We start from the raw sequence: 22,851 nt of genomic DNA, 5'->3' as shown, positions 1-22,851 counted from the left end.
TGTTTTCTGTCAGACTTCTGATTCTGTAGAGGGTCACACTGATGCAGTATTGGATTTATCATGGAACAAACTGGTTAGGTGAGTCAAACTAATGTTTTAGGTAATGCAGATAGGTAATCAGTGTTAGGTTGTTAGAATGTGAGCCATGGAATCAGTACAATTTTATTCTTTTTTTTTTTTTTTTACAGAAATGTTTTGGGCAGTGCTTCATCTGACGAGAGTGTGATTCTTTGGGATTTAGTGCACGGCAAGCCAGCAACAACATTAAAACAGCACACAGATAAGGTTGACAAACACACACACACAAAAGAAACACTATTAATCAGTGATTGTAAATTTGTAATAATAAGCCTTAAATGCAAAGACCACACTTAAAATAGCGGAATTGTTGTTCAGCTTTAATTATTCAAATAGTTTTTTCTTATTTTTAGGTCCAAACCATAAAATTCCATCCATTTGAAGCCCAGACTCTCATCACTGGGTCTTATGATAAGTATGCTAACATAGAAAATAAAGTTATAAAAAAAAAAAAAAAAAGTCATTAAAAGTAAAGTTATATTGTAATATAGTATGCATTTATGTCTTTGCAGCAAGTGTACTATAATATTCACTGCATTTCTAGATCTGCCATTTTATATGACTGTCGAAATCCTGAATCCAGTCATCGTGTCTGGCGGTTCAGCGGTCAGGTGGAGCGTGTTGTGTGGAATCACTTCTCCCCCTGCAACTTTCTTGTAAGACTTTTTTCAGATGTTTTTATGTTTAATCCAATCCTTTAATTCTAATTATGTGTAGTGGTTTTTGAGTTATAGTCTATACAAATGTTTAATGTCTATTTCATAATGTACAGTGGGGGAAATAAGTATTTGATCCCCTGCTGATTTTGTAAGTTTACCCCCTTACAAAGACTTGAACAGTCTATAATTTTTATGGAAGGTTTATTTTAACAGAGAGAGACAGAATATCAACAAAAACTCCAGAAAAAAAACATTAAATAAAAGTTATAAATTAATTTGTATTTAATTAAGGGAAATAAGTATTTGATCCCCTACCAACCAGCAAGAATTCTGACCCCCACAGACCGGTTATGTGCACAAAAGGCACACAAATTAGTCCTGTCCCTGTATAAAAGACTCCTGTCACAGAATCAGTTTCTTCCGTTCAGATCTCTCGACCACCATGGGCAAGACCAAAGAGCTATCAAAGGATGTCAGGGACAAGATTGTAGACCTGCACAAGGCTGGAATGGGCTACAAGACCATCAGCAAGAAGCTTGTTGAGAAAGAGACCACTGTTGGTGCGATCATTCGAAAATGGAAGAAATACAAGATCACAGTCAATCGCCCTCGCTCTGGAGCTCCATGCAAGATCTCACCTCGTGGGGTCAAAATGATTCTGAGAAAGGTGAGGTCAGTCCAGAATTACACGGGAGGAGCTTGTCAATGATCTCAAGGGAGCTGGGAGCAGAGAAATGCTAGATATGACCCCAAGAACACCATCCCCACTGGGCATTTCTCTGCCTCCAAACACGGCGAGTGGAGTTGATGCCAAAGAGCTCAATTTTGGTCTCATCTGACCATATCACATTCTCTCAAGCTTTCTCTGAATCATTCAGGTGTTCATTGGCAAACTTCAGACGGGCCTGTACATGAGCCTTCTTGAGCAGAGGGACTTTGCGGGCACTGCAGGATCTCAATCCATTACGGCGAAGTGTGTTACTAATGGTTTTTTTGGTGACTGTGCTCCCAGCTCCCTTGAGATCATTGACAAGCTCCTCCCATGTAATTCTGGACTGACCTCACCTTTTTCAGAATCATTCTTACCCCACCAGGTGAGATCTTGCATGGAGCTCCAGAGCGAGGGCGATTGACTGTGATCTTGTATTTCTTCCATTTTCGAATGATCGCACCAACAGTGGTCTCTTTTTCACCAAACTTCTTGCTGATGGTCTTGTAGCCCATTCCAGCCTTGTGCAGGTCTACAATCTTGTCCCTGACGTCCTTTGATAGCTCTTTGGTCTTGCCCATGGTGGTCGAGAGATCTGAACGGAAGAAACTGATTCTGTGACAGGAGTCTTTTATACAGGGACAGGACTAATTTGTGTGCCTTTTGTGCACATAACCGGTCTGTGGGGGTCAGAATTCTTGCTGGTTGGTAGGGGATCAAATACTTATTTCCCTTAATTAAATACAAATTAATTTATAACTTTTATTTAATGTTTTTTTTCTGGAGTTTTTGTTGATATTCTGTCTCTCTCTGTTAAAATAAACCTTCCATAAAAATTATAGACTGTTCAAGTCTTTGTAAGGGGGTAAACTTACAAAATCAGCAGGGGATCAAATACTTATTTCCCCCACTGTATGTATTATTAAGACTTTTGTGCTGCAAAGTAAAATGGAAATACTGAGTACCACCACCCCAATCCAATACTAATACACTAACATTTTATTGAAAAGAATAAAGCACTACGATGCTGTTGCATGTTTGTGTAAAAACAATCAGTGACTTTATCAGGTTATGGCGAAGATGGACCACAGTTACATCAATAACTTATAGGCTTTAAAGAAAGAAAAAAGAAGACCCGTTTTCTGATTTCCTTTATTTTGCATAGGGGTTGCCAAAACTCACAATACTAGAACACGGTGGAAATGCTTTTATTTAGAATTTTCTAAAATTAAAATTTTTTTATAACAAATTTAAAAGAGAGAGCTAGCAGGTAACACAGTCATGAGGGCTTTTACAGGATGTCAACACACACCTCCCCCACTGTCAACAAACCTGAGTGATCAGACAAGAGGCAGAACGACAGCAACACAACATCCCTGATCACCACACGTTTCTATAACCTTGAACCCCCAAGCTCTGTGCCTTGTCTATGGTCTGGGTGGGCAGTCCCAGTCCTAGGGGTCAGAAACCAGGCACAGCTAGAAGCCAAACAGAAATTCTGACAAACGTGAGAGCACCAGACCTCCAGTATCGGAACCACACACCCCTAGTTTGGAAAGACTAATCAAAGGCATGAGTAAATAAATATGTTTTCAATCTGGATTTGAACATTGAGACTGTGTCTGAATCCCAAACAGATGCAGGAAGATTATTCCAAAGTTATGGGGCTATGTAAGAAAATGCTTTCCCACCAGCTGAATTCTATGAGTAACCCTGCACCTTGTGAACGAAGTAAAGCATGCTGGGTTGTAGTGCTCAATAAATTTACTCAAATACTCTGGAGCCAGACCATGTATCGCTTTATAGGTTGGTAAAAGTATTTTGTAATTTATGGGGAATTTAATTGGCAGCCAGTGTAGAGATGATAAAACAGGACTAATATGCTCAAACTTTTTAGTTAGCACTCAAGCTGCTGCACTTAGAACCAATTGGATTTTATGGATCTACCAGAGCATTCAGTGAAAAGAGCATTGCAGTAATCTAACCGAGAAGTTATAAACGCTTGGATCAGTTTTCCAGTGTCATCCTGATTGAAATGTTTAATGAATACTGTTTTCATGCGGATAAGAACATAACTGTTTGGAAACTGACTTTCTAGAATCTTGGAGATAAAAGAAAGGTTTAAAATTGGCCTATAATTAGACAGACTCTTTATTTGTTGTGCCTCTTTTGGTATAGTGATGAAATTGCACTCAAACTTCTTAAATTTGATTAAAATCTGATAATCCATGTTATACCAACATGTTTCAAAGGGCAACTTGTGACATAGTGAATGCATGATGTCAACGCCTCCATAAATGCTTCACAGAGTCTAGGTCTGGAAAAAACAATGTCTCCCTGTTCTTGGACTTCATCTGGTTGCTGCAAAGCTTTTATATTTGTTTTAGGTCATTATTTTACTCCACAAAGATCCAAGTCATAGGGTATAACACAAGTCTGGTAAACCCTACATCTCTTTTGTTAGAGGAGATGTAACTGGTTCTGTGCAAGTGCCCAACTCCAAAGTAAGCAAAACACCATAGGGCTTTAATATTCCCACCATGCTTTTTGAATATACCACCATGCTTAAGTCCTTCTGTTACTGCTGTAAAAATCAAACTCTGATTCATCACCAAATAGGACTTTGCTAAATTTTTTATGTCCCACATGTGTCGGAGGGGGAGTGTGTTAGTCATGGCTCTCCATTGTTAGGAGTAAAGGTCAGCATCAGTAGAGAAGTTGGGTAATGCTAAAAAAAAGTGACAGAAGATCCAAACAGAAGACAGGATGTTCTGGGGGAAACACTATCCAAATAGTTGCCAGGAGTTGGAACAGACTTGACGGCTCATAATAATAATTACTATAATAGTAATAAGTCAAAGAGAACACGAGGAAACACAAAATACAATTTTAAAGGGTCATTTTATTTATTAAAAGATAAAAGCTTATGTAGATATGCAATACTTAGTAATTGCTCTTAAACTGGTGGTCAGCCTTAAGCGCCAACAATTCAGCGCCTAACACTTGACAACTGGAGGTCAGTCATTGATTGATCGATCCACATTGCTGTGGAGACATTTGGCCTACTTTTTTTTATTGCTAAACTATTTACTGGTGCATGTTTTAGATTTAACTAATATATGCAAAACACAAATGTAATGATGGGAAACCCCTGCATTACAAACACACCTAGCATACAGATGTACTTTGTCCATCTGTTGCTTTAACATCTACAGCTAACAGTGTCCTGTGATCAGAAAGTGTCCACCAATAAAAGACCAGAAGGAGATTAACACATTGTGCGTCCCAGAATCCCAACAACACTACAACACCTAATACACTTATAACAGGACAATACACACTACCATGTCATGGCCATGTTAGTCATTGCAGTCTATAGCAGGAGTAAACCACTTGCTACTGGAGTATCTGGGAATTGCCAGGTTGCACCACACTCAATATTGCATGCATCTAAATCAAGTACCATCCGTGTTTCATTCTTTGCCTCCTTAGAGGGCTGTTGTTAAAGAGGTCAATCTTTTGGACCTTGTCTTCGACCAACCATCCTCAGCTTTTTTGACCTCAGGGTCCACCTCACTTCTCCGACCAACACTTCACTAAATCTTCACTCCCTACTTCTCTGAATTTTAACATCTTAACCTTTTTGCCAAACTTTGATGTGCACGCTACCCTCCCACTCAACACTGCTACTAATACCTTACTGTCCTCTCTTTCATCACTTGACTATCTCTGTCCTCACTCCCTCAAACAAGGAAAACCTTCCCACTTTGCACCTTGGCTTTCAGATTCATTGCACATCAATAGAAACGGATTAAGAGTAGCTGAGAAAAAGTGGTGAAAATCTAATGTTGATCTCCTCTTTTTCAAGGCAGCACACTCTACATAAACATCTCTTGTGGCTATCGCTGAGAGACTTCATGCAGCCAAAGTAGCCTAATTGTCATTAGTCCTCAAACTCCTTGACCTATTTGCAAACTTCATCATAGCATTCTCTTGCACACTCTGTCCAGCCTTAAAATAACTGGTACAGCATGGCAGTGTATGCCCTCCTACTTTTTTTTTTTTTTGCTAAATGTCATGGAGGTGATTTATGGCTTATCCATGCACTCTTTTAACTGGGGACTCTTTTAATGTCCCCAGGGCTCTGTATTTGGTCTTTTTCTGTTTTCCATCTACACCCCCTCTCTTCCTAAGCATATAATACTTGGCTCATTTTGTCGTTCCCTCCTTCAGACCCACAAGTCTCAGCCCGCATCTCTGTATGTCTGGCAGATAATCACTTCAAACTTAACCGCAGCTAGACAGAGCTGATATGTATTAAATGTATTCCTGGAGATTAGTCTCCAACTCAAGACCTAGTCATCTCTCTTAATAACTCTCAAATCAAACCCATCTGACAATGCATAAAACCTTGGTGTTGTCCTGAATAGCCAGCTGTCCATCGCCCCACGCCTGCATTCTTTTGATTGTTCAAAGGACTATTAAAGACCCACCTCTTTACTAAGCACTTAAAAGGCCAATACGTCAGTATTTGCAATTGTTTGCAAAAGTAATCACAGCAACAGACTGTTGGTGAATTTGCTTTAGTGATAACTTTATCTGCTCTATATTATGTGTCTCAACAAAAAAAACAAAAACACATTATCTTATAAATGTATATTGTTTATCACTGTCTGTGTTAACTGTCATTTTAGGTAAGTACAGAAGATGGATTTATTTACTGTTTAGACGCACGGACAGACAAACTGATCTTCACTTTGAGGGCACATGATGGAGAGGTGTCAGGTAGAATACCAGTGTTGTATTTATGTATACATTTTTACTAACTGCTTTATTATGGTTAGTTGAGGTGGATTCAGTTTGCTCAGCCTTCTTAAAAAAGTCATCATCTGAAGCTTTAGCCTTCACAAATAATATTTAAAAAAAATAACTGTGATAATGTGTTACATAATTCTCGGGTACTAAGTCAGGAAATGTACTTGCTGCATGACAAGTGTGCATGTAACTTTGAATAGAACAGCAATGACATGCATTCCTTCTCAGTGATTAAAGGGAAAAAATGATATCCACTGGAATCAAAACAGTGCCAAACTGTGTCCCAAGGTGTGTCTTATGCTTATGAGTAGGAATGCATAAATATTTCAGAGCATATTTTAATATGGCCTTTAATTTAAGATTTGTCACTCCATCCCAGAACTCCACAGTCAATAGCCATAGATGCTGACATGGCTGTCCTTAAACTAAATTAAACAAAAAAATATGCTTTATTTTGATACTGTCCTGTTCACAGGATATTCTCCTAAAAGGGTAAGTTCTGGCAAACTCCAGTCTGGCTTGCCTATATCTCTGTGTCAGCAGTGGGGTCCTCCTGGATGTCCTGCCATAGCATCCAGTGAGGCTTGAACCAGCAACCCATCGCTTACTAGACCAGTGCCTTAACCACTGTGCTATTAGTGCCCAAATAGTCACCATTGAAATAGGTCATTTAACCTAAAGAAATTTGCTAATGTTCATTAAAACTGGTTGCAAGAGTGACACCTGTTAATTGCCACAAGTGAGTTTAGGTACAAATTAAAGAAGTATTACATGAGTAAAATTCAAATATTTCTTCACAATTTTAAAATGGTGCCAATAATTTAGTCCAGTCCAATTCTGAAGTTAGATTAGATTTTGTCTCAGCATTTTTGTGTTGTTCCAGTGCAAACAATAGCAAAGTGAATACCACTGCACTTGTCATTGCAACATTTTTTTGTGAGAAGTTGTGCATTTTCTGAAGAATTGCAGGGGTGCCAATATTTTTGGCCATGACTTTAAAGTTTTTGAATATGCTCAGAACCACAATGAATTATTTAAAAATTTAAGAACCTTGGCACAGTGTTAAACTGGGCAACCTGTTAAGAAGGGTCTTGGTAAGGGATTTAATATAGAATCTAAAGGTCACTCTAAAAAGCTTCCCAAGTCCTGTTTAGAGAAGGGAGAACCTGTTGGATAGACAACCATCTTCTAAATCAGGCCTTCATGGCAGAGTGGCAAGACAAAAGAGCATATGACCGTTTTGGGTGATTAGATCGATAGGTAAAAATGCTATGTGTATTAATTCGAAATCAAATTTACTACACAAAGTGTGCAAAAAGTCAAGGGGTCTTAATCTTTCTGAATCCAATGTTCATGTTTTAAATGTTTGGCTACACCATTCCAAACATACACCCATGTTTCCCTAGTATAGTTTGTATTGTAGAGTCATTAACACATGCTGCACTAGAAACGTCTGCAGTTCTTTAGATGATTTTTTGTGATTTTCTTTTTTGAGTTGTTTCATTGTTTAGCCATGGTAATTACCCTACTATTTTATTTATCAGTCAATATTAGGAATGTGTTTTTTGTTTTTCTTACACCACATTTCACACCTTTTGATGCGTGTGCACAGTTATCATTACATGTAATGTCTGTCTTCTTTAGGTTTAGACTTAAGCAGTCAGATCAGTGGCTGTCTGGTTACATGCTCTGCTGACAAACATGTGAAAATTTGGGACATCCAGGGAAACAAACCCAACCTGATTTACTCCAGGGATATGAAAATGGTATAACTACACAACTTATTAACTTCAAGCATATTAGGCCAAACCCCTCAAGGGTTGCAGATATGAATTTAGTTAATTTTGAGCTGAAATGCTAGCAAAGTCAGACCTTTTTAACAAGACTAACCCTATATGGGTCTTTTTCTCTCTTAGGGTGTGATGTTCTGTGCAGCCTGCTGTCCTGACATGCCATTTGTTTATGCATTTGGCGGACAAAGGGATGGGCTGCGTTTATGGGACATTAGTGATGTAGCAGCTGGTAAGAATCCCCTCAGAGAAGATATTTGTAATATCACAAGAAGGAGGTACAACCTTGCAAAAAGCAACTGTCCCCTTTCATGATGCCTCTCTTATTGGAAATTTGTCACATTAATTAATTTCAGATTATTAAACAGATTAGTATCTACATAAATGTACCAAAAACACCTTTTATAAGAACATGATTTCATTCATAAAAATGTTTTGTTCACTTAATATTTCCCTACCTTTGGCAGCAATGACAGCTTAAAAACACTTTCTGTACTTTGGAATAACATTAAATTGCTATAGAGGAAACCCACTCTTTTTCCCAAGAACCGTTCTGCTAGGTTTTTGGACCTAAACTGCTCTATTTTTATTTAGCATTCTAATTGATTTTAAGTTGTGCCTTTGACTAGACCATTGCAAACTTTAATATTGTTATGGTTAACCAGCTTGCCAATGTGGGCAATTTGTTTTGTAAATTACATTGCTTGTGTCTCTGTAACACCTTTATTTTAAGGTACACAAATTAGAGGCTTATTAATGCCTTGGTCTTTGCTCAGTAAGACATGAATTAGACATTCAAAAATAATTTGTTAAAAATGCATTGAGCTTTATTTGGTGTGACCTGTTTTGTGGAAATCACTAATAATTGCATTATTAGATGCACAACAAACACTTTAAGACCCTGTTTTGTACATTATTGAGCATGAATTATACTACCAAAATGTACATGTTATTAGTGTGTAATTGACAGCACTTTGATTCATGTGGGTTCTAGATAGTGCCAGGGTCATAGTTGTATTTGAGTTTGAGTTAATTTTTTGAGTTGCAATTTTACAGGTGGCATTATAGAAAATACTTTCTAGCAGACATTTAATATAGAATTCAAACTATTTTATTTTGCTGTTAGAGGTACACAACTTCTAAAGAATAAAAAAGCAGATTGACTGACTTACCACGCTATATTAGTTTATTAGAATGAACTCAGCTGGCAATAGTAAACACCACTGTGAATAATCTGTGAGGTTAACAGTGCTAATTACTCTTAGTAAGGCTAATTCCAATGCACAGCATATAATTAGTATCTGTAGATTATTTACATGGTGTTCAGTATTGCTGGTGGTTTAGTCTTGATTGTTTAGTTTGTCTGTGTTTACTTCAATAAAACACACTACTGTTATAGTCATGTTTCAGTGTTTTGTGTTAGTTATCAAATGTCTGCTAGAAAGTATAACTGTCCTAAATATGGGACGCAAATGGACACATTAAATACTTTTTTAGTCTATTTACTCTAATTAGTGATAAGTATAACCTCACTTGAGAATATGGAACACTGCCAATTACACAATAATAACATGTACATTTCAGTAATAATTTATGCTTAATAATTTACATAACAGTTTTAACAAAGTGTTTATTGTGTATCATTACATCAAATAATGCAATTATTAGTGATTTTCACACAACAGACCCCCAATTATGTACTAATAAAGGGCACACAGAATAAAGCTTATTGTGTAGTAATGTATTTATTTATAAATGTCTAATTTATGCCTTATTGAGCAAAAAACAATACATTAATAATTTGTGTTCCTTAAAATAAAGTGTTAACTTTCTAGTCAGGTTACATTTATATAATACTGTTTGTTGAAATTATCTAAAATTATGTAGTGTGACAAATATAATTAAGCAAACAAAAAAGGGTTATTATTTTTTCCCCCATTTTTTCTCTACACCACTGAATGTATTTGCACTTACCATTAGTAAACAATTAGTCACACCAAGGTCAAACAAGATATTAGGGCACATTTGCTAAATAATGAAGTCTAAATAATTAAATACCGCTCAGTTATTTAACGATGTTTTATTATTTTAATGAAATTTTATTGTCATTTTACTAGGGCTGTCGAAGTTAACGCGATAATAACGCATTAACGCAATCTCAATTTAACGCGATTTAAAAAAATAGTGCCGTTAACGCAAATTCTAGTTCATGTTGAGACTTGACTGGTAGAACCAACGTTTTAATGTCGGACTTGCCACCGTTGTTCATTTGCGGTTTGTTAAAATAATATAACTGAGCGTCGTAGGGATGCACTTGCATAATAAAGAAATAAATACACGGTATATTCACAAGTTGTCGGGAGCAAAACACTTCATTAACTTAATCTGTTACGGCACTGAATACCGGAGTCAAGCACGCTAGTCCATGAACTATGGAAGCCCCAAAAGGGTCAAAACACACTCACTTCGTGTAGAAACGTCCACTTTTCACATTTCACTTAAAAAACCTTGTTTTCTATAACATTTACACATATTTTATTTAATGCGATTAATCGCGATTAACTATATGAAATTCTGAGATTATTCGCGATTAAAAAATTTAATCGTTTGACAGCCCTACATTTTACACAACTATAAGACAAAAGAAGAAACAAGAGAAAACCACAATCATTGTGCACTATAAGCAAAAGTATGTGGACACCTGAATGTGATTTGTTAGACATTCCATTGTAAGACTATGGGCATATGTTTTTTGCACATGGAACAACAAAATTATAATTAAGTGGTCATCCTAACATTGTTTACACAACAGACAGCAATAAAAAGGCAAGATTATCTAAATCAGAAGTGCAAAATATGGTAAAATATAAATATAGAATACAGAGTATGTATTGAGCTGAGTAAAATATAAAATGTATATAAAAAGGTATGTGTATATAGCAGCTCGGAAAATTAACATTTAGAATTTGCTGTTTTTTTGGGTTTTTTTTTTAAATAAATGTTGAATATAGGAATTGGAAGCTGTTTGTATGAAAAACATCTAAACAATAACAAACAGCTGTCAGAGCAAAAGCGTCATGGTATATAAATGTGAGGTCCCAAATGGTCAAATTTGGTGTTTGGTTAGGTTTAGTTAATTTATGGCCCTGAGGTAGAATCTGTTTTTTAATACTGTTCCATGATGCATCTTACTAATGGCAGCAAGTCAAATCGGTGGTGTCCAGGATGGAATAGGTTTTTTAATGTTATGCTGTTTTCTTGTTTTCAGGGAGTGCTTCAAACAGGGCAATGAGAAAGCCAGTGAAATTCTGAGCAGTAGTAACTGATTAATTAATTAAACTGCATATAAGGATAGTTTTATGTCAAGATTTATTTATTTGTTCATTCATATATTTATTTATTGTACACATGAATAATACATTTGTACATGTTGGCTCCATAGTTTGTCTGTAAGCATATATACTGTTTTATGTTTTATAACTATCCTTATATGCAGTTTAATTAATTAATCAGTTACTACTGCTCAGAATTTCACTGGCTTTCTCATTGCCCTCTTTGAAGCACTCCCTGAAAACATGAAAACAGCATAACATATTAAAAAAACCTATCCCATCCTGGACACCACCGATTTGACTTGCTGCCATTAGTAAGATGCATCAAGGAACAGTATTAAAAAACAGATTCTACCTCAGGGCCGTAAATTAACTAAACCTAACCAAACACCAAATTTGACCATTTGGGACCTCACATTTATATACCATGACGCTTTTCAACCACTGCTCTGACACCTGTATATACTGTATATACACCTGTATGTATATATATATATATATATATATATATATATATATATATATATATATATACTGGTGCTGGTCATAAAATTAGAATATCATGAAAAAGTTGATTTATTTCAGTAATTCCATTCAAAAAGTGAAACTTGTATATGATATTCATTCATTACACACAGACTGATATATTTCAAATGTTTATTTCTTTTAATGTTGATGATTATAACTGACAACTAATGAAAACCCCAAATTCAGTATCTCAGAAAATTAGAATATTGTGACAAGGTACAACATTGAAGACACCTGGTGCCACACTCTACTCAGCTAATTAACTCAAAACACCTGCAAAGGCCTTTAAATGGTCTCTCAGTCTAGTTCTGTAGGCTACACAATCATGGGGAAGACAACCATTGACACCTTGCACAAGGAGGGCAAGACACAAAAGGTCATTGCTAAAGAGGCTGGCTGTTCACAGAGCTCTGTGTCCAAGCACATTAATAGAGAGGCGAAGGGAAGGAAAAGATGTGGTAGAAAAAAGTGTACAAGCAATAGAGATAACCGCACCCTGGAGAGGATTGTGAAACAAAACCCATTCAAAAATGTGGGGGAGATTCACAAAGAGTGGACTGCAGCTGGAGTCAGTGCTTCAAGAACCACCACCACACACAGACGTATGCAAGACATGGGTTTCAGCTGTCGCATTCCTTGTGTCAAGCCACTCTTGAACAAGAGACAGCGTCAGAAGCATCTCGCCTGGGCTAAAGACAAAAAGGACTGCTGAGTGGTCCAAAGTTATGTTCTCTGATGAAAGTAAATTTTGCATTACCTTTGGAAATCAAGGTCCCAGTCATCATGGAAATCATGCCATGCTGCATTGCTGCAGTAATCCAGGCAAAAGGAGCCCCAACTAAGTATTGAGTGCTGTACATGCTCATACTTTTCATGATCATACTTTTCAGTTGGCCAACATTTCTAAAAATCCTTTTTTTTTGTATTGGTCTTAAGTAATATTCTAATTTTCTGAGATACTGAATTTGGGGTTTTCATTAGTTGTCAGTTATAATCATCAACATTAAAAGAAATAAACATTTGAAATATATCATATATATCATATATATATATATATACAACCCCTGGCAAAAATTATGGAATCACCACTCTTGGAAGATGTTCTTTCAATTGTTTAATTTTGTAGAAAAAAAAGAAATCACAGACATGCCACAAAACTATCATTTCTCAAACTGTCAACCCTCTGGCATTAAGAAACAATAAAAAAAGAAACAAATATAATAGTTGTGGTCAGTCACAATAGCTTTTTTTTAGATCAAGTAGAGGAAAAAAATATGGAATCACTCAAATCTGAGGAAAAAATTATGGAATCATTAGAAAACACTGCACCATTATTACTTTGTTGCACCACCTCTGGCTTTTATAATGGTTTAAACTCTATGAGGCATGGAGTTAACTAATGACAAACAGTATTCTTCATCAATCTGCCTTCAACTGTCTCTTGCTGTTGCCAGATCAGCTTTGCAGGTTGGAACCTTGTCATTGACCATTTTCTTCAATTTCCACCAGAGATTTTCAAATGGATTGAGATCCGGACTATTTGCAGGCCATGCCATTGACATTATATGTTTTCTTGAAGGAAAGTTTTCACGTCCTTTGCCCTATGGCAAGATGCATTATCATCTTGAAAAATGAAGTCATCATCACCAAACATCCTTTCAACTGATGGAATAAGAAAAGCGTCCAAAATTTCAATGTGGACTTTGGCATTTATTGAAGACCATCTCCCCTGTGCCTTTACCCGACATGCAGGCCCATATCATCAACAACTGTGGAAATTAACATGTTTTCTTTAGGCAGTTATCCTCATAAATTTCATTGGACAGACACCAAACAAAAGTTCCAGCATCATCACCTTGCCCAATGCAGATTCGCGATTCATCACTGAAGATCACTTTTATCCAGTCACCCACAGTCCACGATTGCTTTTCTTTAGCCTACTTTAACCTTGTTCTTTTCTTTTTAGGTGTTAATGGTGGCTTTTGTTTGGCTTTTCTGTATGTAAATCCCATTTATTTTAGGTGATTTCTTACAGTTCAGTCACAGACATTGACTCCACTTTCCGGCCACTTGTTTCTCATTTGTTTTGTTGTGCATTTTCTGTTTTCAAGACATATTGCTTTGTTTTCTATCTTGATGCTTTGATGTCTTACTTGGTCTACCAGTATGCTTCCCTTTTACAACCTTCCCATTTTGTTTGTACTTGGTCCAGATTTTAAACACAGCTTACTGGGAACAACCAACATCTTTTGCGACATTCCACAATGATTTATCTTCTTGAAGGAGTTTTATAATCCTCTCATTTGTTTCAACTGACATATCTTGTGTTGGAACCATGATTCATGACAATCTGCTTTGTGCAACAGCTCTCCGAGGTGTGAGCACTCTACTTAAACTGAAGAATAATTAGCAAATCTAATCTGCTGCAGATGTTTTGTTTTTAAACTGCAAATTACAGAGTGATTCCATAATTTTTTCCTCAGATTTCAGTGATTCCATATTTTTTTCCTCTACTTGATCTAAAAAAAGCAATTGTGACTGACCACAACTATTATATTTGTTTCTTTTTTTTATTGTTTCTTAATGCCAGAAGGTTGACATTTTGAAAAATGATAGTTTTGTGGCATGTCTGTGATTTCTTTTTTTTCTACAAAATTAAACAATTGACAGAACATCTTCCAAGAGTGGTGATTCCATAATTTTTGCCAGGGGTTGTATATATATATATATATATATATATATATACCAATCAGCAATAATACCTCCTTGTTTCTACAGTCACTGTCCATTTTATTAGCTCCACTTACCATATAGAAGCACTTTGTATTTTTGCAATTACTGATTGTAGTCCATATATTTCTCTACATGCTTTGTTAGCCCCTTTATATGCTGTTCTTCAATGGTCAGGACCACCACAGAGCAGGAATTATTTAGGTGGTGGATCATTCTTAGCACTGCAGTGACACTGACATGGTGATGGTGTGTTAGTGTGTGTTGTGCTGTTAAATACCATGTCCACTCACTGTCCACTCTATTATACACTCCTACCTAGTTGGTCCACCTTGTACATGTAAAGTCAGAGACGATCGCTCATCTATGGCTGCTGTGTGAGTTGGTCATCTTCTAGACCTTCATCAGTGGTCACAGGATGCTGCCTACGTGGCGCTGTTGGCTGGATATATTTGGTTGGTGTACTATTGTCAGTCCAGCAGGGACCGTGAGGTGTTTAAAAACTCCAGCAGCGCTGCTGTGTCTTATCCACTCATACCAGCACAACACACACTAACACACCACCACCATGTCAGTGTCACTGCAGTGCTGAGAATGATCCACCACCTAAATAATACCTACTCTGTAGTGGTCCTGTGAGAGTCCTGACCATTGAAGAACAGCATGTAAATTTGTACATTGTCTACATAGTCTTGTCTGTATATTGTATTGTTTGTAAATTGTAGAGTCTACATAGTCTTGTCTGTATATTGTATTGTTTGTAAATTGTAGAGTCTACATAGTCTTGTCTGTATATTGTGTTACTTGTAAATTGTAGGGAGCTAACAACAGCCGGAAACAAATTCCTTGTGTGTGTAAACATACTTGGCGAATAAAGCTGATTCTGATTCTGATGAAAGGGGGCTAACAAAGCATGCAGAGAAACAGATGGACTACAGTCAGTAGAACTACAAAGTGCTCCTATATAGTAAGTGGAGCTGATGACATGGATAGTCTGTGTAGAAACAAGGAGGTGGTTTTAATGTTATGGCGGATCAGTGTATGTATATATATATATATATATATATATATATATATATATATATATATATATATATATATATATATATATATACACACAGTGTATCACAAAAGTGAGTACACCCCTCACATTTCTGCAGATATTTAAGTATATCTTTTCATGGGACAACACTGACAAAATGACACTTTGACACAATGAAAAGTAGTCTGTGTGCAGCTTATATAACAGTGTAAATTTATTCTTCCCTCAAAATAACTCAATATACAGCCATTAATGTCTAAACCACCGGCAACAAAAGTGAGTACACCCCTAAGAGACTACACCCCTAAATGTCCAAATTGAGCACTGCTTGTCATTTTCCCTCCAAAATGTCATGTGACTCGTTAGTGTTACTAGGTCTCAGGTGTGCATAGGGAGCAGGTGTGTTCAATTTAGTAGTACAGCTCTCACACTCTCTCATACTGGTCACTGAAAGTTCCAACATGGCACCTCATGGCAAAGAACTCTCTGAGGATCTTAAAAGACGAATTGTTGCGCTACATGAAGATGGCCAAGGCTACAAGAAGATTGCCAACACCCTGAAACTGAGCTGCAGCACAGTGGCCAAGATCATCCAGCGTTTTAAAAGAGCAGGGTCCACTCAGAACAGACCTCGCGTTGGTCGTCCAAAGAAGCTGAGTGCACATGCTCAGCGTCACATCCAACTGCTGTCTTTGAAAGATAGGCGCAGGAGTGCTGTCAGCATTGCTGCAGAGATTGAAAAGGTGGGGGGTAAGCCTGTCAGTGCTCAGACCATACACCGCACACTACATCAAATTGGTCTGCATGGCTGTCACCCCAGAAGGAAGCCTCTTCTAAAGTCTCTACACAAGAAAGCCTGCAAACAGTTTGCTGAAGACATGTCAACAAAGGACATGGATTACTGGAACCATGTCCTATGGTCTGATGAGACCAAGATTAATTTGTTTGGTTCAGATGGTCTCAAGCATGTGTGGCGGCAATCAGGTGAGGAGTACAAAGATAAGTGTGTCATGCCTACAGTCAAGCATGGTGGTGGGAATGCCATGGTCTGGGGCTGCATGAGTGCAGCAGGTGTTGGGGAGTTACATTTCATTGAGGGACACATGAACTCCAATATGTACTGTGAAATACTGAAGCAGAGCCTGATCCCCTCCCTCCGGAAACTGGGTCGCAGGGCAGTGTTCCAGCATGATAATCACCCCAAACACACCTCTAAGACGACCACTGCTTTATTGAAGAGGCTGAGGGTAAAGGTGATGCACTGGCCAAGCATGTCTCCAGACCTAAACCCAATAGAACATCTTTGGGGCATCCTCAAGCGGAAGGTGGAGGAGCGCAAAGTCTCGAATATAGTCTCGACATCACGGAGGAGTGGAAAAGCATTCCAGTGGCAACCTGTGAAGCTCTGGTAAACTCCATGCCCAGGAGAGTTAAGGCAGTTCTGGGAAATAATGGTGGCCACACAAAATATTGACACTTCAGGAACTTTCACTAAGGGGTGTACTCACTTTTGTTGCCGGTGGTTTAGACATTAATGGCTGTATATTGAGTTATTTTGAGGGAAGAATACATTTACACTGTTATATAAGCTGCACACAGACTACTTTTCATTGTGTCAAAGTGTCATTTTGTCAGTGTTGTCCCATGAAAAGATATACTTAAATATCTGCAGAAATGTGAGGGGTGTACTCACTTTTGTGATATATATATACAGTGTATCACAAAAGTGAGTACACCCCTCACATTTCTGCAGATATTTAAGTATATCTTTTCATAGGACAACACTGACAAAATGACACTTTGACACAATGAAAAGTAGTCTGTGTGCAGCTTATATAACAGTGTAAATTTATTCTTCCCTCAAAATAACTCAATATACAGCCATTAATGTCTAAACCACCGGCAACAAAAGTGAGTACACCCCTTAGTAAAAGTTCCTGAAGTGTCAATATTTTGTGTGGCCACCATTATTTCCCAGAACTGCCTTAACTCTCCTGGGCATGGAGTTTACCAGAGCTTCACAGGTTGCCACTGGAATGCTTTTCCACTCCTCCATGACGACATCACGGAGCTGGCGGATATTCGAGACTTTGCGCTCCTCCACCTTCCGCTTGAGGATGCCCCAAAGATGTTCTATTGGGTATAGGTCTGGAGACATGCTTGGCCAGTCCATCACCTTTACCCTCAGCCTCTTCAATAAAGCAGTGGTCGTCTTAGAGGTGTGTTTGCGGTCATTATCATGCTGGAACACTGCCCTGCGACCCAGTTTCCGGAGGGAGGGGATCATGCTCTGCTTCAGTATTTCACAGTACATATTGGAGTTCATGTGTCCCTCAATGAAATGTAACTCCCCAACACCTGCTGCACTCATGCAGCCCCAGACCATGGCATTCCCACCACCATGCTTGACTGTAGGCATGACACACTTATCTTTGTACTCCTCACCTGATTGCCACCACACATGCTTGAGACCATCTGAACCAAACAAATTAATCTTGGTCTCATCAGACCATAGGACATGGTTCCAGTAATCCATGTCCTTTGTTGACATGTCTTCAGCAAACTGTTTGCGGGCTTTCTTGTGTAGAGACTTCAGAAGAGGCTTCCTTCTGGGGTGACAGCCATGCAGACCAATTTGATGTAGTGTGCGGCGTATGGTCTGAGCACTGACAGGCTGACCCCCCACCTTTTCAATCTCTGCAGCAATGCTGACAGCACTCCTGCGCCTATCTTTCAAAGACAGCAGTTGGATGTGATGCTGAGCACGTGCACTCAGCTTCGTTGGACGACCAACGCGAGGTCTGTTCTGAGGGGACCCTGCTCTTTTAAAACGCTGGATGATCTTGGCCACTGTGCTGCAGCTCAGTTTCAGGGTGTTGGCAATCTTCTTGTAGCCTTGGCCATCTTCATGTAGCGCAACAATTCGTCTTTTAAGATCCTCAGAGAGTTCTTTGCCATGAGGTGCCATGTTGGAACTTTCAGTGACCAGTATGAGAGAGTGTGAGAGCTGTACTACTAAATTGAACACACCTGCTCCCTATGCACACCTGAGACCTAGTAACACTAACAAATCACATGACATTTTGGAGGGAAAATGACAAGCAGTGCTCAATTTGGACATTTAGGGGTGTAGTCTCTTAGGGGTGTACTCACTTTTGTTGCCGGTGGTTTAGACATTAATGGCTGTATATTGAGTTATTTTGAGGGAAGAATAAATTTACACTGTTATATAAGCTGCACACAGACTACTTTTCATTGTGTCAAAGTGTCATTTTGTCAGTGTTGTCCCGTGAAAAGATATACTTAAATATCTGCAGAAATGTGAGGGGTGTACTCACTTTTGTGATACACTGTATATATATATATATATATATATATATATATATATATATATATATATATATATATATATATATATATATATATACAGGGGTTGGACAAAATAACTGAAACACCTGTCATTTTAGTGTGGGAGGTTTCATGGCTAAATTGGACCAGTCTGGTGGCCAATCTTCATTAATTGCACATTGCACCAGTAAGAGCAGAGTGTGAAGGTTCAATTAGCAGGGTAAGAGCACAGTTTTGCTCAAAATATTGCAATGCACACAACATTATGGGTGACATACCAGAGTTCAAAAGAGGACAAATTGTTGGTGCACGTCTTGCTGGCGCATCTGTGACCAAGACAGCAAGTCTTTGTGATGTATCAAGAGCCACGGTATCCAGGGTAATGTCAGCATACCACCAAGAAGGACAAACCACATCCAACAGGATTAACTGTGGACGCAAGAGGAAGCTGTCTGAAAGGGATGTTCGGGTGCTAACCCGGATTGTATCCAAAAAACATCAAACCACGGCTGCCCAAATCACGGCAGAATTAAATGTGCACCTCAACTCTCCTGTTTCCACCAGAACTGTCCGTCGGGAGCTCCACAGGGTCAATATACACGGCCGGGCTGCTATAGCCAAACCTTTGGTCACTCGTGCCAATGCCAAACGTCGGTTTCAATGGTGCAAGGAGCGCAAATCTTGGGCTGTGGACAATGTGAAACATGTATTGTTCTCTGATGAGTCCACCTTTACTGTTTTCCCCACATCCGGGAGAGTTACGGTGTGGAGAAGCCCCAAAGAAGCGTACCACCCAGACTGTTGCATGCCCAGAGTGAAACATGGGGGTGGATCAGTGATGGTTTGGGCTGCCATATCATGGCATTCCCTTGGCCCAATACTTGTGCTAGATGGGCGCGTCACTGCCAAGGACTACCGAACCATTCTGGAGGACCATGTGCATCCAATGGTTCAAACATTGTATCCTGAAGGCGGTGCCGTGTATCAGGATGACAATGCACCAATACACACAGCAAGACTGGTGAAAGATTGGTTTGATGAACATGAAAGTGAAGTTGAACATCTCCCATGGCCTGCACAGTCACCAGATCTAAATATTATTGAGCCACTTTGGGGTGTTTTGGAGAAGCGAGTCAGGAAACGTTTTCCTCCACCAGCATCACATAGTGACCTGGCCACTATCCTGCAAGAAGAATGGCTTAAAATCCCTCTGACCACTGTGCAGGACTTGTATATGTCATTTCCAAGACGAATTGACGCTGTATTGGCCGCAAAAGGAGGCCCTACACCATACTAATAAATTATTGTGGTCTAAAACCAGGTGTTTCAGTTATTTTGTCCAACCCCTGTATATATATATACACACACAAACACACAGTTTGTCTTGATCACTAGTAAAAAAAAAATAGCATCACTAGTGATTACAGTAGATTTTGATGCACTTCTTAAATGTTTGTTCCATTTTTTTAAATTTAATTATTTTACTGTACTTTATTTATAGTGGCAGAGGTTTTCAGCAGAAGTTCGGGTGCCAGCAAGACTTCAGCTAACTCACAGATGTTTTCTGACAACAAAATTTGATTTCATCTTGGACTAAACACCTAAGCTGTACAGTAAAGACCTGAGCTGTACAGATTTGTTACGGTAGTTGACATCCTGCTAATCCAGTCTGCATAAAGGTTGAACATTATCAGTTGCTTTTCTGTATAGGTTAATTTAGTAGATACTCTATATTTTGCAATCCATTTGCATGTTTTGGAAGTTTGCAAGTTAATGTCCTTGCTGGACTTACTGTAATCATGCTATCAAGCCTGGAACATATGTATTAATAAACATCAGAAGCTATTATTTTGTTGCTAAAAGGTCGTTATTCAGTTTATTAGCAGATTTTTTGGCTGATCTCTGGTATCAAGATAAAGCTTAAAATATGAAGCATTCAAATTATAGCCCAAAAGCATCACAAAATCTTGTTCACACTTAATTATTAACAATCATCTTACCATGTACTGTGTCAAGAATGAAAATGCTGAGTATTGGTAAGTAACTTTAAAAGAAGGTTTGCTTTTAAAACAATTAAAGCTCCTGACATTCATGCCCACACTGCTAAATTTGTTAGTGTTGGACCAGTGCTTACAGTGACAATTTAAAACACTTTGATACGTAAAACACTTCATTGGGTAACTAAGAATAAAAAGTTATTTTGTCAGCCATTGAATATGATCTCAGACACACACACTTAAAGTTAAGCCTAGCCTACTGATAACAAAGACCACCTCAAAACTGAGTCACATCTCTGTAAATATCACCTCATTTTGACGTTACAGTAAGACAACTGTAATACTTTACAAAACGCAATTTAGGGACTTAAGGTCTTTTCTTTGCTCAGTAAAGCATGAATTAGACTTTTATACATGATGTATTTACCATGCATTAAGCTTTATTCAGTGTGACCTAGGGTGGCTCGGTGGGTCGCACTGTCAACTCACATCATGAAGGTCCTGGGTTTCCTCCCACAGTTCCAAAACATGAAAGTGAGGTGAATTGGAGATACATAAAACTTAAACTGATTAATTTTGTGTAACCAATGATTACCTGTCCTGTCATGAATGTAACCAAAGTGTGTAAAACATGATGTTAAAATCCTAATTAAGTAAATTCAGTGTGACCTTTATTAGTATAACTAAATTGCATTATTACTTGTAATGCACCATTACCACTAGGATCCTGTTGTGCAAATTATTGAGCAGGAATTATCACCTAAAAGTATGTTATTAGACTGTTAGAGTGTTATTGGCAGCACTTTGGTTAATGTGGGCTCTAGATAATGCCAGGTTTATTGCTGTATGAGTTTGAGTGAATAAGTATTTAATAAGTCACTAAGGGTGTGTTCGAAAAGCTAGGGAGCTGTCTACATAGACAGCATTTTATGTCATCCTGTGCGCGCTCCCAAAAAGGAGGCTGTTCGAAATCCTAGATGCCTTAAAATCCTCACTTCTGAGGCATCTTATTATTTCAATGTTATTTTGGCTCAAGAACGAGTGAGCATCGGAAGCGTCCTTAGTGATCGAGGCAATCCCAGCATTCATTGCGGGTCGGGCGCTCTTCTCTCACAGAAAGATAAACATAGCTGACGGGGCGGAAAAACGAATGGAGTTATTTTCAAACGTAAATAAAATATTACTGATTTTTAACTTGTATAAACTTGTACCGAGTGTTTTTATTTGCAAGTTCGGGCTTGTCAGGAAATGTAACCGTTATCGGTACATGAAGGAAAATGTTATATTGACGTTAGCGTGCTGTGCTACCTCAGTTTATTGGTTTTAATGGCAAGATGCTAAACGCGAAATGCGAAACCTGATGGAATCGCTATCTAAGTAGTGTGTTCGAATAACCTGCCTTATAAGTCATTGACTTATTAGAATCCTCTCTACTAAGGCAGCTGCCTATGTAGACAGTAAGACAGCAAGGCAGCTCCCTAGGTTTTCGAACACACCCTAATTGACCACATTCAGGGTTAATTAGTGCCGGTTCCTCCTCTACAACATCAGGAAGATTCGACCATTACTCTCCAGGGAAGCTACCCAGATTCTGGTCCAATCACTTGTAATGGTTGGACTACTGCAACTCCCTCCTGGCAGGAGCTCCCATGTCCATTATTAAACCCTTGCAGCTCATTCAAAATGCAGCTGCCCGTCTGGTTTTTAACCAGCCCAAACACTGCCACATCACCCCACTGCTGCGTTCTCTTCACTGGCTTCCTGTAGCTGCACGCATTCAGTTTAAAACACTGATGCTCGCCTACAAAGCCAAAAATGGACCA

At 38.4% G+C, this 22,851-nt stretch overlaps 1 protein-coding gene across 1 annotated transcript in view; it reads left to right on the top strand.

The window, feature by feature from the left end:
* pwp1 (PWP1 homolog, endonuclein) overlaps window positions 1-20,879 on the top strand; it is a 42,405-nt gene extending 21,526 nt beyond the window's left edge. The window contains exons 8-15 of the mRNA XM_063004079.1: window positions 14-78; window positions 189-285; window positions 432-493; window positions 623-734; window positions 6,141-6,231; window positions 7,906-8,027; window positions 8,178-8,283; window positions 20,533-20,879. Of these exons, the coding sequence (XP_062860149.1) occupies window positions 14-78; window positions 189-285; window positions 432-493; window positions 623-734; window positions 6,141-6,231; window positions 7,906-8,027; window positions 8,178-8,283; window positions 20,533-20,612 (735 nt within the window). The 3' untranslated portion in view covers window positions 20,613-20,879. The remainder of the gene's footprint in view (window positions 1-13; window positions 79-188; window positions 286-431; window positions 494-622; window positions 735-6,140; window positions 6,232-7,905; window positions 8,028-8,177; window positions 8,284-20,532) is intronic.
* The last annotated feature ends 1,972 nt before the right edge of the window (window positions 20,880-22,851 follow it).

Source organism: Trichomycterus rosablanca, chromosome 1, assembly GCF_030014385.1.
Source record: "Trichomycterus rosablanca isolate fTriRos1 chromosome 1, fTriRos1.hap1, whole genome shotgun sequence".
NCBI lineage: Eukaryota > Metazoa > Chordata > Actinopteri > Siluriformes > Trichomycteridae > Trichomycterus > Trichomycterus rosablanca.
This window is presented reverse-complemented; position numbering and strand designations above follow the sequence as displayed.